This window comes from Schistocerca americana, chromosome 8, assembly GCF_021461395.2.
Source record: "Schistocerca americana isolate TAMUIC-IGC-003095 chromosome 8, iqSchAmer2.1, whole genome shotgun sequence".
NCBI classification, from domain to species: domain Eukaryota; kingdom Metazoa; phylum Arthropoda; class Insecta; order Orthoptera; family Acrididae; genus Schistocerca; species Schistocerca americana.
Window position 1 is genome coordinate 465,712,613 of NC_060126.1, and position 16,988 is coordinate 465,729,600.

The 16,988-nt window shown below is 42.2% G+C and overlaps 1 protein-coding gene across 1 annotated transcript in view; it reads right to left on the reverse strand.

Annotated features, from left to right (window-relative positions):
* LOC124546027 (protein argonaute-2) overlaps positions 1-16,988 on the reverse strand; it is a 280,008-nt gene that overhangs the window by 14,616 nt on the left and 248,404 nt on the right. The window contains exons 19-21 of the mRNA XM_047125002.1: positions 1,884-2,081; positions 1,326-1,568; positions 962-1,146 (exon numbers count right to left, since the gene is read on the reverse strand). Coding sequence (XP_046980958.1) covers positions 962-1,146; positions 1,326-1,568; positions 1,884-2,081 — 626 coding nt within the window. The remainder of the gene's footprint in view (positions 1-961; positions 1,147-1,325; positions 1,569-1,883; positions 2,082-16,988) is intronic.

Below are 16,988 nucleotides of genomic sequence, written 5' to 3' on the forward strand. Positions count from 1 at the left end.
CAGCCATGCTAGTTCACTAACACCTGTCATCATAAAAAGCAAAGTGAGTGAGTAAGTGTGTGTGTGTGTGTGTGTGTGTGTGTGTGTGTGTGTGTGTGTGTGAGCAAAAACAACTGTGGTGTAGAAATTCACTACAGATAGGTAAAACCCTTCTGGACTCTTGATACAGTTGTGAGACACATCCCTATTTGGGAGAAGGGGAAGGAAGCTGTGTATTAAGCAAATTCTATCCAGGGCAGTGCTATTTTAGCAGGTTAGGAACCCCATCTTACACCTGTAATACAGCATCACAAGGAAACCAGACACACAATGCGGAGAAAACAAGGAAAGAAGAGAATGAAAGAGCTTGTGATGAGATGTTAAGAGAAGAACACTAAATATGAGCAGATATTATAAAAATGAGGTGGTGTCTACAAAACTGGCAACAAAAGGAATACAAGCGGTAGACAAAGATTTAATTATCACCTGAAAAAAAAGTCACACAATTAATTCTTCGTTTATTTGCAGGTCTATGTTTGCAGTCCTGGCACACACTGAAATCTGCGCACCACAACACTGTAGCATAGCGAAGAGGGTGGTGGGAATGATATGCCATTTCGTTTTGGCTCATGCCAGCATGCTACAATATGGTGCTGTGGGGATTTCGGTGTGTGCCAGGAGTACAAACACACACCTGCAGAGAAAGAATAAATTATGTGACTACTATTTTCAAAGTGATAATTAAAACTTTATGACTATCCATAGTACGTGGAAAACACAGACTACAAAAAAAATAATGTTTCAGCATTTGTTAGGCAATCAGGAAAGAGCTTCCATAGTATTAAAGGAAGCCCCATGGTGTAAAAATTGTCTTAACAAAAGATTCTATGAAATTTAAGTTCCCATCATGGACAACTTCAAATGACACATCTCACAAATGAAAGTAACTGACATGAAGGGAAACAAAGCTAGAGAGACTTACCCTTCAATATAAGTCCGTGCTCGGTAGGCCGCAAGGTGGGCATAATACGTTGGAGCAGGATATGAAACGCTGCGAGTGCACCTTGAGAACAGGTGACAGAGGTAATATGTCAACTGCTCCAGCTCGTCCACACTCATATTGGAATCATCCCACAGCGTACGGTATTTTGTCGGTCGGCTTACACCCTAATGAATTAAGAAATACATTAGATAAAACGTTTTTCATTTGCTTTTCTACTTAATTTGAATGTAGACTATAACTTTCTGTGTCAGGTCCTGAATGACTGATATTTTCATTTTGATGTGTCTTATAAATAAGTAACCTCTAACTTGTGGAAAATCCAACATATTGCCATCATTCTAACCTGTATGCTTGCGTGGCTGACAAGGTAAAAATCAATGTGCCTGGGATGCGTTATTTTGGTATCTACAATAGTTCCTGCTGGAACATTGTTGTTTTTGCCATCTGAATCTTCTGGTCTTTTTGGAAAAAAACGTGTATGATGACGCTTCTGTACAACCAAGAATGTAATGGCAGGTTCATATGTCCCAGTTCCAGCCAAGGTACGGCAGGCAGCCTTTATTGCATTCAACTCTTCTCTGAGAACCTGGGGAAAAAGAGGTTTGGAACATTATATATCTATACGCAAATTTTACTAACATTAAATGTTGTAATAGTGGCCTGTCTCCTTTTCACTGGCATGCAAGACATTGCAGTTAAAATAGAATTATCACAGTAAAACTTAGAAGCTGAGTCAAATATTAACCAGGATAGGCGATATCTAAACAAATCGGGAAACAGTGTTCAGCTTTACTGCCACCAGTAAAAACGTGAAAATTACAGAAAACTTAAAATTACACACATACATCTGTTATCTTAAATCTAGTGAGATGCAGAAAAAAAGATTGAACAACTGACTTACCACTGCAAATTGACCTTCACTCACTCCATCTCTATAAAATATCAAGCGCTCTGGCTTAAGACCTCCCGTCTTTTTGTAGAAAAACTTTAGTTGGCTAAGCATTATTTCCTTCAGTTCTTGAATAATTTCTTGTCTCGGTGACTGCAGACGGTACTGAAGATTGTACTGGAAGGCATCTGGATCGTGGCTTGCACAAACCTGTCACAGTAAACACCAGACCAACAATTTACAAAGTATACATAAGAAAATATAAAAATCAAAACCTACATCTGTAACTAAGACAGAATTTTTAACTCTCAGTACAACATTTCCTTCCATTTACAGGTAGCTTTTTCCATTTCTTCATTTGTGTGTTTAAACACAGGAAAGGAAACACACAGTAATATTAGTATCACACAGTGAATTATCTCTTGGATGCATCATCCTTCAGACCTGTGCAATGAAGAAATGGACACACACCTATACAGCTAAATTGTCTGAGCTATCTAACTTGTGCCAGCACTGCAGCTCAAGTGGGGTGACGAGTTGGGATAGGTAGACCAGACCAGGCAAGGAGAGGAAGGATGCAGGGAGTGAGAGGGAAGGAAAGCTGACATCTGGGGGAGACACACATCACGTGCTTAGAATGGTACGTAGCTCTGGTGAGACAGTTCTGGCTGCCAGCAAGGCACGTTGTCCACAGCGCAGGAGGAGTGCAATGGCAGTGGGAGGCAAAACAGAGGAAGAGGGAAAGCTGTGAATGCAGAATGAGAAGTTGAGAGTGCTTGTGGAGGGTGGAGTTGCATGTAGGGCATGAAGTAGTGCAGACTGAGGCCAGGGGATTACAGGATTGAACAATACAGATAAAACAGGTTGTGAAGAAGGCATTGAAATATGGCAACTGTGCTTGGTAGAAAGTTCTGTCACTATATGACCAAATCTCATTTGGCCGACGGCCATTCACTTGGATGGACAGATGAGAGGTGGTAATGATTATGTAAAATGTGCAGAAATTACTGGTATACGACTTGACTGCTTTAACAGAGGGTCCTGCCTTTGATAGGACAGGACAAGACAAGCCTGCTATAGAAATGGAATGAAATACGATGTGTGGGTGCATTGGACATGTTTCACACATGGGTCTTCCATAGAGGTGTGAACTGAGTGGTAACGGGTTGGGAGCAAGTGTGTCATAAGGATCGACTATAATATTCCTTAAATTGGATAGAATACCACTCTGGGAGGGGGTGCAAAGGATTGTGGGTATGATGTTCCACATTTCTTGGCACAATGATAAACAATAAAAGCCCAAGCATAGGATATGGTTCAGTTGTTTCTGGCCAGCTTAATAGTGAGTGATCAGAGGGTGGATAGAGGAGGGGGTGGGGGAGTGGGGGCGGAGTTGCTCCTTTGCAGCAGGGTCCTGGGTGGTCACACTAGGACAGGAAATCATTTGTAGACTAGGACTGGAAATTAATTACCTTAGTAAGACTGTCAGCACATTGGGCAAGGAATCACTCTTCAATGCAGATGCATCATTCACAGTTAGATTGGCTGTAAGTCATGAACGTGTTGGCATAGGATGATGCCCATGACTATACTGCAGATGTGTATAACTTCCCTCAAAGGGCAAATTATGTCTGAGACTGTTGTTAGATGTGTAAGTAAGAAATGAGCTGGTGGATTTGGAGTTGGTACGGCATTGGGATAGGCAAGGCCATGGACAATGGGGATGTTAGTGTACAGGGGGTGGGGTGTCCACACTGACGAGAGGGTATTCAGATAATGGGGTTGGGAAGGAAGTGATTCATGTTTTTGAATGGTGAGTTAGGCTGTGAGCAATTGGTTGGAGGTATTGGTCAACAAGAGCTGATACTCTTTCAGTGGGAGCACAGTAACCAGCTGCAATGGGGTATCCAAGATGGGTGTGCATCACAGACGGTGAATAGGTGGGACGAGGAGTAAGCGGATTCAGTGGAGAGACTGTGGTATGGGCCTTAGAACTTCAGTAGGCACTTTGAGCATATGCTGGACTTCTACGATGGTATCTTCGCAGCAGTGTTTCAATAGTCAAAGACTGTCTGTGGATGCCTTCTGTCATGTAATCACTGTGGTTCATCTCTAGAGTGGTGAGGCCTTTTGTCTGATACAGGGCCATTTTTGAAGAGGCAGAGGTTTGCGTTCTTGGGGAACAAATCTAGGAAAGGAGGGTGAGGCTAGCCTGGCACTAAGAAATTCCTGTAAGGTACCAATCGTGTTTGTTTGTTTTGTTTTAGGGCACAAAAACAACTAGGCCATACGCACCCATGTCAGAACCATAGAACATGAAGACAAAAAAATGAGTTAAAACAACTGCATGTTACTCTCAATCAAAAGAAGGAAAGAGAGCTAAGAACAAGGAAAGGAAGACAGCTAAAAACAAGGACTTGGAGAAAGGTACATAAAATATGCCACAGAGAAATGGAGGTCCTATACTAAATATTAAATGTCTATCACCATATTGCTACAACAGATAAAAAGTAAAATGTGGTCAACAGCCCACATGTCGTTCACTAAAACAGGTGATAACTCAGATGGGAAAAATAAATGAGAACTTAAGTGGCTAAAAAAAGAGCATTCTGTCAGGAGATGGCGAATCGTCAAATGTTGAAGGCAATGAGCACAAAGTGGTGGGGGAGCACCACTTAACAAATGGGGATGGCTAAAAAGACAGTGCCCCGTATGCAACCTAGCTAAAATGATCTCCTCATGGAAAGAGGGCTGAGAAGAGGTCATTCAAGCTGCTGGGGGAGGTTTAATTAGCTGGAGCTCGTTCCCACGAAGGGAGGACCAGTGCCGATGCCGAAATGACACCACCTGCTGACAGATGGCAACAGAGATCATCGCACAGAATGGAGGAACTAGCGGGCTGAGGTAAGAGGACTGCAGCCTCGGCAGCAGCGTCAGCGGCCTCATTCCCTGTCAGAACGACACGACCAGGAACCCACATAGACATTACAGTGACTCCATCGAGGGTGAGCAAGTAACAGCCTTCCCGGACTTGTCGCACTAAGGGATGGACGTTGTAAAGCACACAAGGCTCCGAAGGGCACAGAGTCTGAGCAGATGACACAATCGAAAAGTCTGTGCCGCAGGATGCACTGTGTGGCCCGATACAGGACGAAGAGCTATGTTGTAAATACTGAGCAGTCTTTCAGAAACCGATACTGAAAATTGTTGGTGCCAATGGTGAAGGCACACATGACACTACAGACAGTCCAAGAGCCACCAGTGTACTCCAAGGTGCTATCACGAAGTTCCACGTGAAGGTCGTGAAACTTACGCCAATAGAGCACGGCTGGAGTAGTGTCCTTAGGAAGCGAATGAAGGCCGAGGTGAACACGGGCCACTGCACGAAGCCAGGGTGGTGAAGGGTTCATACCCATTGGCAAAGTGGCAGATGGCGTGAAGTAAAGCTGCCAGAGCAAGAGTTGCAAGTGAACTGCAGGAGGTAACAGAAGAGGGACGTGCCCCATACTGGCGAACAAAGGAGTCACCGAAGATTGAGGTACGGGATGGGTGGCCAGGCATGGCAGACGTATCTGCCGAGGAGAAAGTCACGGTGGTATGACAGCAGTAGTTTGGCAGCTTCTGCAGACAGACTCTCAACCAGGCTAGTGTGAAAGGTGCCAGTAGCAAAACGAATGCAACAATGGTGGATAGCATCGAGACTGAATACGAGGAATGGACGTGCAGATGCACAAACGAGACTGTAGTATAGTTTTGAATGGACAGGGTACCTGTACAAACTGAGGAGGGTGGTCTGATCCACTCTCCAGGAGGTACTGCTGAGGACACACAGGACACTGAGGGAACATGTAAAGAAGGCTGCCAGGTAAGACGTGTGGGAGGACCGAGAAAGATTCCTATCGAGTACAAGCCCCAGGAATTTCGTAGTTTCAACAAACGGAAGAACAACATGCCCGTATTGTCAATGCTCCACGAGTAAAGACGATCGAGATGTCGCTGAAGACACCTCTCGAGGAGACTAGTCCGTGGACGACTGCAATCGGTCGCATAATCGTCAATGAAAAGGGAGCCAGTGACGAAATGGTCAACTGCAGAATGCTTTACTCAAATCCACACTTTGTGGTGGCTAGTAAATTGTGAGACTTGAGCCACCGTACCGGCCGTGGATAAATCTCACTTTCCCTTATCTCGTGAACACAGCCGGTGAGAGAAATGGGGAAATAGAAGGAATGTGTGTGTCCTTACCGGGCTTATGTGTGGGAATGACAGTGGGTTCTTGGTAGCTTCTGCGAAATGCGCTCTCTGCCAAAATGCATTGTACATATGAAGGGAAAGTGCTTGCCCGCCAGAGAAAGGTTCTGCAGCATCTGAATGTGAACATCGTCTGGCCCTGGGCAGAGGATCGAGATGAAGTGAGTGCACGATCTAGCTGCCTCGTAGTAAAAGCGGAGGTGTAGCACTCACCATTCTGAGAAGAGAAAGGTATCACCGAGCCACCTCCACTGGTTTCCAATGGAAGAAGGCAGAATAACGGTGGGTGCAGCTCGAAATCTCCACAAAATAGCGGCCCAAGGCGTTTGAGATAGCAATAGGGCCCACTGTGATATCATCTACTATTGTCAGGCCGGAAATTGGGGAATGGACCTTGGTCCCAGAAAGCCATCGGAGGTTGGTCCACACGACGGCAGAGGGAGTGGAACTGTTAAAAGAACTAGTAAACGAAATCCAACTAGCTTTTTTGCTATCCCGAAGAATGCGACGATACTGTGCACACAACTGTTTATAAAAAATGCACTTTTCCATCGTAGGCTGACAGTTAAAAATGTGGAGAGCATGTCTCCGCATGTGAATTGCGTCGCAGCATGCCTCAGTCCTCCGAGGGACCAGCCTCCAGTCAGCCCTAAAAAGCTGCCATTTGGGTGCACACGCAGGTGGGGTAGGAGTTAGCAAACGGATTGCATATGGGAAACGGTCGCTCGAGTACGTGTCAGACAGTACATACTACTCAAGACGCTCTGCAAGCTCGGCAGTACAGGTTCAAATTGGATTAGGTAGGGGTGTGTGTGTGTGTGTGTGTGTGTGTGTGTGTGTGTTTTTAGTCTGAAAGGAATATGGGTGCCTTGTGTTTTTAATGCAGGATTTTGGAGAGCTTTGGTTGGATGAATCAGTGGCAAAAATGTGTTTCAAATGTAGGAATGGGAAAACAGCAGGTCTCTGAAGAGTCCAATATGACTGAACTTTGGAGACGACAGCAGAATGTGTGTTGTGTTAATGGGTAATGGTCCTCTGAGTAGGACGTCGGCAAACTGGTAAAATCATCTGGACGTTTCATCCAGACGTAGGTCAGCTGGTTTCAATTTGAGAGAGAGGTTATAGATTACTTAAGTTGCACATGAACAGTGTCTTGGCGACAGAAGTGGTGGTTCAGGAATGACTTTGCTACAGAGATCTGTTTCTCAAGCATAAGGTTTGTGAGAGAGCAATTAGCCGAAACTGAATATTTGAAGGAAATTATTTTAGGTGTAGTAGCACCAAGAGAGGCAGCTTTTATTATTAGGCTGCTGGCTGGGAAGGGGGGGGGGGGGTGAGGAGGATATTCCATGGCTTAGGCAGCATTTCAGGAAAAGAATGTGGGACTGGGATTTAGCTAAGGATGGGTATAGGAATATTTTTTTTGGAGCTGACTGACAAATGGAGCAGGGATCAGTGTGGAGAAGGAATAGGAGAATAAGGCCATGTGCTACCCAAGTGACAGAAGTGACTGACAGTGCATGACAGCTTTAAGTGACAAAACAAGACTGCAGGTATAGCTGTGGAAGTGTTCTAGGTTAGCAATGTCCATGTGGCTGCTTGTCAATCTGCTATAACTGGTGACGTTTGAATTCAATCATATTTGAATCTTGTCACTTCACTAGGGGAGACAGGTACAGGGACAGCGACAGTGACGTGTTTTCTCAGTGAAGCGCTAGAGTGGACACACTAGCTGCTATGAAATACTTATCATCCAATTTTACAAAAACTACTTGTGAAAAATTTTGATTCCCTTGCACCTTACAATGTAATAACTTCGCTAGACACAGGGCTGAATTTCTTTCTACTATTTGTAATAGTTAATGTGCTGCACGAAACAAAGTAAATGGCTGCACAACAATTTTTTAAGAGTTTGCAGAGGTAGAAATGCATTGCATAGACTTTGCATATAGTTCATTTTAGCTCATACATTTCTGCTTAAGAAATGTGGCAAATATAACCTAAATTGTATTTTAAGTGGAGAGCATATGTGGCAAACAATTTGCATGTGTAGTGGCCAATTTGCCCTTGTGCATTGGCAGTCATGTAGTTGTATAAATCATATTTCATAAAGAATTCAAGGTACCAAAACAATGATTTTTGCAAATTATTGCATACAAAGAGGCACATATTTTGTCACAGATATAATCAAGACGTCTCTCTTACTGGTACTTTTAATGGTGTCACTTAAGGACAGGTAGAACTCTCTTTTTCTGTTCAGTATCTGAGGTTTTTGTAGGAGCATAGCATTGGATAACTGTGACATTTCAAATATTTGTCTTAAAACATGCTGTCAGTAGCCTTTCCCTCTTCAGGGGACACTGCCTTACAGCAGCACTGTCCGTGCGGGCGAGGTGGTTTGTGTGGTCTGAATCCTGAGGGCTATGCCGGTGGTAGCTTAGCTACCAGCAAGGTCACCCATGCCAGATTGGCCAAGGGGGAGGAGCCAGACGAAGAGTGTACCACAATCGCCCACTGGTCCTTTTCACCTATCCCAAGCCTGTCCTTTTCCTGCCATCTCAAATCATAACAAAGGGTAGGGGGGACTCTTAGGCATAGGGAAGCCAGCTGCCCTAGGGGAATAAACCCTTAAAAGAAAATTGGACAAGTCTGGAGGCTCTTAGGTGGCAGCCCCACCACCAGACTAGGGAGCTGTGGGCCAATCACGGCACTCCCAAATACAGATGATTAAAGAAACAGTGGAAAAGAACAGCCGGACGGACTCAAATATGATGACCTTTGGCATGAAAAGGACAACAAAAATAGGTTTCTGGAATATTAGAACAGTGAGAAAAGCCAGCAGATAAACAGGTTACAAAGGAGATAACGAGTTACAGGTTGGACATTCTCAGACTTAGTGAGGTGAGATGGCTAGATTTTGGAGAAATCCAAACACAAGATGGATACACCTTTTTATACTCTGGACCCACTGGAGAGGATGCAGAGCACAGAAATGGAGTTGGACTTTAGTTAACCAAAGGAGCAAAAAAGATCCTTATGGAATGGAAACTGGTTTCAGAAAAACATATTTTGTAATAGGTTAATGCTCAAAACTTTTTGGTCTAATGTTTGAGTGTAGCAGAAACAAAACACCCTATAAATTGTACAACATGGTTTTATTCAAATTTTCATGGCCAAACAAAGAGAGGGAAATGGAAAATTGGATTATCAAATAGACCACTGAGAGGGCTAGTTTTGAAAAAATAAAAAACATCAAAGTAATCAGGGTAATTAAGACAAGCTTAGCAATCTGTGGTAAAACTGAAGTATTTCATGAACAACTACTGCTAACTACGTACCTGAAGTGTTTAAAAAAAAAAAAATCATCCCTTCCAGACTAGCCATTTTCCACACAAAAAGATACTGTGACTTATCTGTCAAAAAGGTTTCCTTCAAATCAAGTACTAAATTTGGGACATTAGGAACACATGAGACGCCAATAAGACCACGCGCTTTGAACAAAACTTTAAAATAATTAGGTAGACCATTTAGGTAAATTGAAAAACTTGGCGTTAACATTGATTGTTGATGAATTGTGTACAGTATCAAGTGTCAGTACAATTTCTTGGTTGTTTAATGTGTTTCATTAGCAATTTAATGTTTGTTATATTAGGTTAGTGCATAATTTTGTAGCATTTATGGTTTGCATGTTGGTATTCTGGTAGCTATTGGTTTATTTAACAATTGTTGTTTTTTAAATTGTAGTTCCTGTTACTACATGAGTTAACATACTGTCGTTTTGGAGATAGTGAGTGGAATGTGACGCTAGAGAATGGAGTGCCAAGTGGAGAAATTGGAATAATTCCAATGTATTCTTATGTTTGAGTGCAACAGAGGGATGACAGCAGTGGAGGCAGCCAGAAACATTTGTGCCATGTATGAGGGCAATGCCACTGATCAGAGCATGGAACAAAAATGGTTTTCTCATTTTATGGAGGATTGTTTTGACATTAGTGACTCTCCACATTCAGGAACACCTTCAGGGTTAGATGATGATTGTTTAAACGCATTACACCACACTGATCCATGACATTATACTCGAGAACTGGCAAATGTGATGAACTGTGATCATTCCACCATTGTCTAACATTTGCATGCAATGGGAAAGGCTAAATAATTGGGTGTACGGGTACTGCATGCTCTAAGCCAAAATCACAAAAATCAGCAGGTGGCCGGCCATATGTGCACTCTGCTTGCCTGTCATCAATTGACTCAAGAACAACACTGACCATTTCCATCCCGCATCATTACTGGTGAATGAAAATACGCTCCGAACATGGCTTGACAAATTCTTTACCTCAAAACCACCTGACTTTTACAGCTGGGATATAAAAAGTTACCCCGGCATTGGCAGACTGTTGTAAATAGTAAAGGAGAATACATTATTGATGAATGAAGTCTGTAGTGTGTGTATCTGTGGTCTTTTATTAAACTTATGCAAAAATGCAAAGAATGTATACACCAACTCCAACCCAATACATTGGGATAGGTGGATATACACTTAAAGTACACCAGCAAGACCTTCAAAGTATACTTTGAGATGCAATGTACGAAGCATAGATACAATTTAGTACACTCAAAAGGTGATATGATTGTAGCCGAGTCAGTTAAAAAGTATCTGGGTTCAAACCTGGGACACATGACAATTTAGATTGCTAGCCATTATGAGCCCCATTTCTTCGAAACATCTGGTTGGCTCTCAGTTCTTGTAGCCATCTCGCAGCGGGAGTTGTCACACCAGAGCATATAGTTCAGTGCTGCTGCTGCTGCTGCTCCTCATTACCAGGACTGTTGTGTGTCCAGGTGTCATACACTGTTGGTTACTTCTGTCGCTCACGTAGGTCACTGTCTAAGTGTTGTCAGGCAGAGGTACTTATGGGTATGCATTATAATGGAATATTGGAAGTAAAACTAGGTGGTGTATGGTGAAATGTAAAAAGGGAGCTACACATTTGAAATTGGTGTGGAAAATGGACGGAGGAACACAGGCTGAAGAAGGCTTTGTGGATAACAGTTTGAAGATTTGAGAATAAAGATGCAGGAGGAAATGGGATGTACAGTGATTCCATGCTGTAAGAATATTTATTTGTGCATCTGTTATAGTTCCCGACAGGGAAAAAGTTGCATTGTAAATATCGCATGAAAACATAACGAGAATAATATGCGGGAGTGTAATGATCTGTCATACATTGATGTGTCATTCAGTAGTCTAGTCAAATCTATGACATACATTGTGTTCAACATTTATTTTATGTAAAGAATGAATAGTAGTAACAAATTAATGTGAAAAGACTACAAAATGTTTTGTTCATGTTGTTCTATTTACAGAAAAACATTCAAGTCTTGTAGAAAAACAGTAACAAATGGATAATAACGTTGAGTCTTAGGGAGAGGCGAGGAAAAGTCACAACACTGCCAGCTGGCTAGAATGTTGGGAGACCATGTATAGTGATAACATTAAAAGCTATGATCAATGAGTGGTGCAAGGACATGACAAAGTACTCAGTACACATGTTTACATCATTTCCTTGCTAGACAGATACTACGGGACGAGAGGGATGGAGACAGATCATCTTGGGGCCATGGGTACATCATGAAAAGCCAAAGGCAGCAGGCATAGGATTCAGTGTGTGACCGCATAGGTACTGACACCTCTCCCGCCACCTAGCCTCTGAAAAACTACTGAAGAGCAGTGCAAAATTCGAGCCAATGAGGTGACGAGAGGCCTTCAATGTCACATCACTGTGGACAGGTGGAAGCGAACGGGGAAAGTCAAACAAACTTTGGAGGCAGGAAGTCTGTGAAGTCACAAGAGGCAGAGGCAGAGGCAGACCAGAAGGGTTAGGCAGAAGTAGCTGCAGTATAGTGTCAGTACTGTTAATGAAACTGGGGAGTTCTATGTGATGTACAGTGGGTGTGGGCTCAGTTAATACTGCCAGTCTCATTTCAAAGCAGATGGAACGGTGCTTCAGAACTGAATGGAAAGAAATAATTTTGGTACAATGTTATGAAGCAAGCTGGGATATTTTTAATTCCCCCTCTTGTTTTTCCATCTGCCTGCTTAAATTCGGTTTTTCATTTTTGAACTTATTACCATTAACATACATGAGTATAATCCGTATTTTCATAATAGAGAAAGGTTGGCCCTCAATTTTAAAGAATATAACACCAGATTTAATTTTGTGCTTGGATTTAAGTATGTAATTGATTTTCTAATTTATTTTGACTATTACAAGTTAGTATCTTTTGTTATTGGGTGAAATCAGCAACTGTTTCATAACTTAAATTCTATTGTTGATGTACAAACAACCATCAATTCTGTATGAATTATAAACATTTAGAAGACGAAATACCAGTAATCTTAAAAGGATCCATTTGGCTTTAGTCGGAAACATGTTAGCAAAACCAGCCACGAATTAATTCTAAAGTAATTAACAGTTTTGTCCAAAGTATTGTTTGCTTACTTGTATTGGTTAATTTCATAATTCAAACAAATAATTCGGCTTAACCTTTGCAGTAGAAGAAACTGTTAAAAAGACAGAATTTTTCAATGTAGTCAGTTAATTTAATGGGTTAAGTTTTAATTGTAATTTCTGTAAATTAAACTTTGAACAATGTGTAGTTTCAGCACCTATTATTGTGACGATATATAAGGGCCCGATTTTTGGTCACGAGTCAGTCAGTCCACGGCTGAGTTTCAAACGAGAAACCTGTGTTACTTAGAACGACAACAATGTATCAACTTAACAGTGAAATAAGTGTTACACCAATAGGCCGTGTGTTGAAGCAATGATAGTGACTGTTCAATGTATTTGAAGGACTGAACTATGAGGTCATATTTTCACTGCTCACAAATGTTCAACAGTAAACTATTGTAGCAGTATGTGGACGTTCGCCTGCCAACTATTAATGAGGCTTATGAAAGTTTAAACGATAGTGCACTGGCCATACATATATAACTGTGTACCTGTCGGCTACACATTATTTACAGTAGTCAGTGTTCAAATTACAAGCCCCATTTTTTCAGCCAGTGTAGCATCACAGTCCGTCGACACCAAGGATGACAAATGAATGAATAAAAGCAGGTGGAAGCACTACACCAGGTGTGAGGTACATAAAAGGTATTCACAATGGCATTTGGAAGGTAACCTACTGACTCAGTTTGCTACAAAGACTGTGGAAAATTGCAGGAAGTTGTGCCGATACACAGCTTTAAGCCTAGAAGAACTTGTGCACTACAACAGCAGAGTTCAAAATGGATTCTGAGAGGATAGCGGACAACGGTAACAGAGGCGGTGTCGATGGCGAGTGACAGGGTTGGCACAATCGAGCACGGCTACGGCCGATGCACTGCAGCTTGGGGACAGGAGGGCATGCTCAAGCAGCCAGATGGGGATGTGTTCGAGGCCCGGGGCCCAGTTTTAGTAGCTTGGGATTTTGTTTAAATGTGATAAATACAAAATTATGGGTGAAGCCCGATCGAGACTGGAGAGAACAGGCATGTGGGAAGAAGTAAAAGTTTGCTTTGGAAGCAAACTACGTAGGAGGTCAATAGACTACTAGGCTTGCAGAGAATATTTCAGGTGAGACAAGGCAATGAGGAATCAGTCTAGCTGTGGGCAAATAAGACTGGAAAAATACAGAGAGACATTGGGGAAGCTGTAAACAGGGTTATGAGTAGAGAGAACCAGAAAGGTGCCACAGAGCTGGTAGACTCTTTGGGGAGAGTATGTTTCATATAAGGGTTGGCTAAAAAAAAACAGAAGTTGTGTTAATGAAACTGGGTCAGCAGCAGTGGTGGAGTTAGCACTACAGGAAGACAGTTCTCTACTGTCAATGAGAGAAAGGGAATAGCCCCACGAACAAGGATGGGGCATGCAAACAAACTGGGAAGAGAGCCTAGGGAAGGTAGATAAAATGAGATGCTTTACATGTGGCTTGTGAAAGCATATAACAAGCAAATGTAGAAGAAACAGGACATAAGGAAGGATATGCTCTATGACAGCAAAACAGCTTTCAAATTTTTCCTATCGATGTGACAAATCATGTCATACAGGCACGGAATACATGGCATGGGCAACAAAAGTGACAAATAGATCCCAGCGTGTTGAAAGGAAATTATAGAGGGGCTAATGGGTTGCATTCCCTATGTGAATGGTGATGCTAACAGTGTAATCTACCTGGTAACTGTGGTGTGCCATATACCAGAGTAAGAGCTGTCGCTTGTTTCAAATGCAAACGAACCAGGCACTATGCTAACGACTGTCTTCAAGGACATTGGCATGCGTGGGGGAAGGGTTGAATGCCAGTGTCAAGCACGACAGGGAAAGCACTTCAGGGAAACTAAAAAGTGAGAAAGCCACACAGTCAGGCATTGTCTCATTGAGAAAGCCCATGGTGAGGGTAATCGACTGTACTACAGAAAATAATGTCTCATACTATATTGCATGAAGTTACAAAAGAAATTAAAGCTGTAAAATACATAAGTGTGGAGTAGTGCTTCTTAAGGAGAGAGAGAGTATTCCTGTGAATAGCATAGTCAGAACATATAAAGCAGAAAGGCTTCAGCTGAAAGGTGTCATCATCGAAGCAGCATGTACATTAGGTGTGGTGGAAATACATCTAAGTTTGGAAGGTGTCATGGAAATAGGACAAGTTTCATGTGTATAGGTCAGGACCAGACATCCCATATGACGGGTTGACCGGTAGAGGTTTGCTAACACAGCATGAGATTAAATTAGACTAATAATCTTAACAGTGGAGGAGGAACCAAAAGGACATGAGTTAGAGGCTGATCAGGAGTCTGATGGGGAAATTGGACCATGTGAGAAAAAGATAATGCAGTTGAACGTGGACGGGAAAGTGAAAGGCACATGGTTATCCCAAAACAGGAAACTTTACACATGATGCACGTACTGGAGTCATTTGCGCGAGTGCAAAATGGCAGGCGCATAAAAACATCGAGTTGGTGACTCAAGAATTAGTGCACTTAGCATGAATGCGTGAAATCCAAGGCAGTAAGGAGGCCAAAAAAGAGACAGGACTTTGTGAAAACAACAGTGTGGTTCACTTAAACGTGGAAGAAAAGAATAATAATAGAAATCTGCACAGAGGATGGAGCTGTATTCCATCTACCAGATGACAGAATTGTCATATACATCCACTGCAACGCATAGAATACTGATAGCACTGGAACACACTGGGATGGGGTTGAACGCTAGAACATACCGAAGCACAGGAAGTGGTCTTAAAAGTGCAGATAGAATAGATGCTGAAATATGACTTAATTGTCAAGAGCAAGAGCACATGAAATGCACCTTTAGTTCTGGCGGCGGTGGGGGGAGGGGGGGGGGGGAGGAGGAGGAGGGAGGAGCAGATGATGCTAGTGGCGACATCACGGTAGGTGATACATTTCCAGTACCAAATATTGATGGTAGAGGAGAACAGAGAGAAGATTGCATTCAGCTCACACTATCAACATTATGAGTAAAAACAAATCCTAAAGTGGCTGTAAGGAGCCCCAGGTGGTTTTCAATGAATGATTAACACAGTTCTGAGAGGCCTGGAAGGTATAACCAGTAGTTTCCAACCTCCTCTAGATGGTGCCCCCCTCCCCCACTGCAACCCCTGAATATCTCATGTCCCCTATTTTTGTTTGTTTGTTTTATTTACTTATTTATTTATTTATTTCCTTCTCCCAAAAAACTTTATTTGACAGTAATTTGCAATTCATACTTCAATAAAAGATGGTTACCAAATGTAGAGCAAAACAAAACTATATTGCTTCAAATGACTTCATTGTTTACTTAAATAACTAATGACACGGTTTTCATCCAAACAAAAATTTCCACATATAGCATTTTCTTGCAAGATGAAAGTTGCACGAAAAATTTAGAACATCAATGAGTCGATTGATATTTCTTTTAAGCAGCTTTTTAATGTTTGGTTTCAAACTAGTTAAAGCACATTTAAGATCACTCTCCACATTCAGGTAACTACAGTGTTTTGTTTTCATGCTGCCTAGTGTCGAGAGAGTATTTGTATCATATATGATACGTGAGGACTTAACCCTTCCTGTGCTACTCCTGGACAAACAAAAAGAAACCTGATATTATGATCCTCAGTCAAAGTGAAGAATTACAGGATTTGTTGAATGGAATTAACAGTCTAGTGAGTAAAGAATATAAACTGACAGTAAACTGGAAAAGGAGTGAAGTAATGAGAAACTTATCAAAATTGGTGATCATGAAGCAGACAAAGTTGAAGAATTATTCTACCTTGGGAGCAAAAAACCCATGACAGAGTAAGCAAGGCATAAAAAGCACACTGGAAAAGACAAAGAGGCGATTCCTGGCCAGGAGAAGTCTACTGACAATGTATGTTTGGAGCACAGCATTGTGGTGTATCATCGACAGTCAAAAAATTAGAACAGAAGAGAATCCAAGAGTTTTGAGAAGTGGTTCTACAGAACTACGTTCATAATTAGATGGACTGATAGATACACAAAGAGCAGGCTCTCCGCAAAATCCATGAAGAAAGGAACAAATGGAAAACATTAACAAGGAGGGGGGGACAGGATGATAGGAAATGTGTTAAGACATCAGAAAACAGCCTTCATGGTACTAGAGTGACCTGCAGAGAGAAAAAGGGGAGGGGAAGACAGAGGTCGAATACATCCAGCAAATAATGGAGGATGTGATGTGCAAGGGTTACTCTGACATGAAAAGACTGGCGCAGGAGAGGAATTTATGTGCAGATATTGATGCTGCTATTATGCACAGAATCTTAGCCTTATCTAACTCTGTTGGGCTCAGAATCACAGGTGGT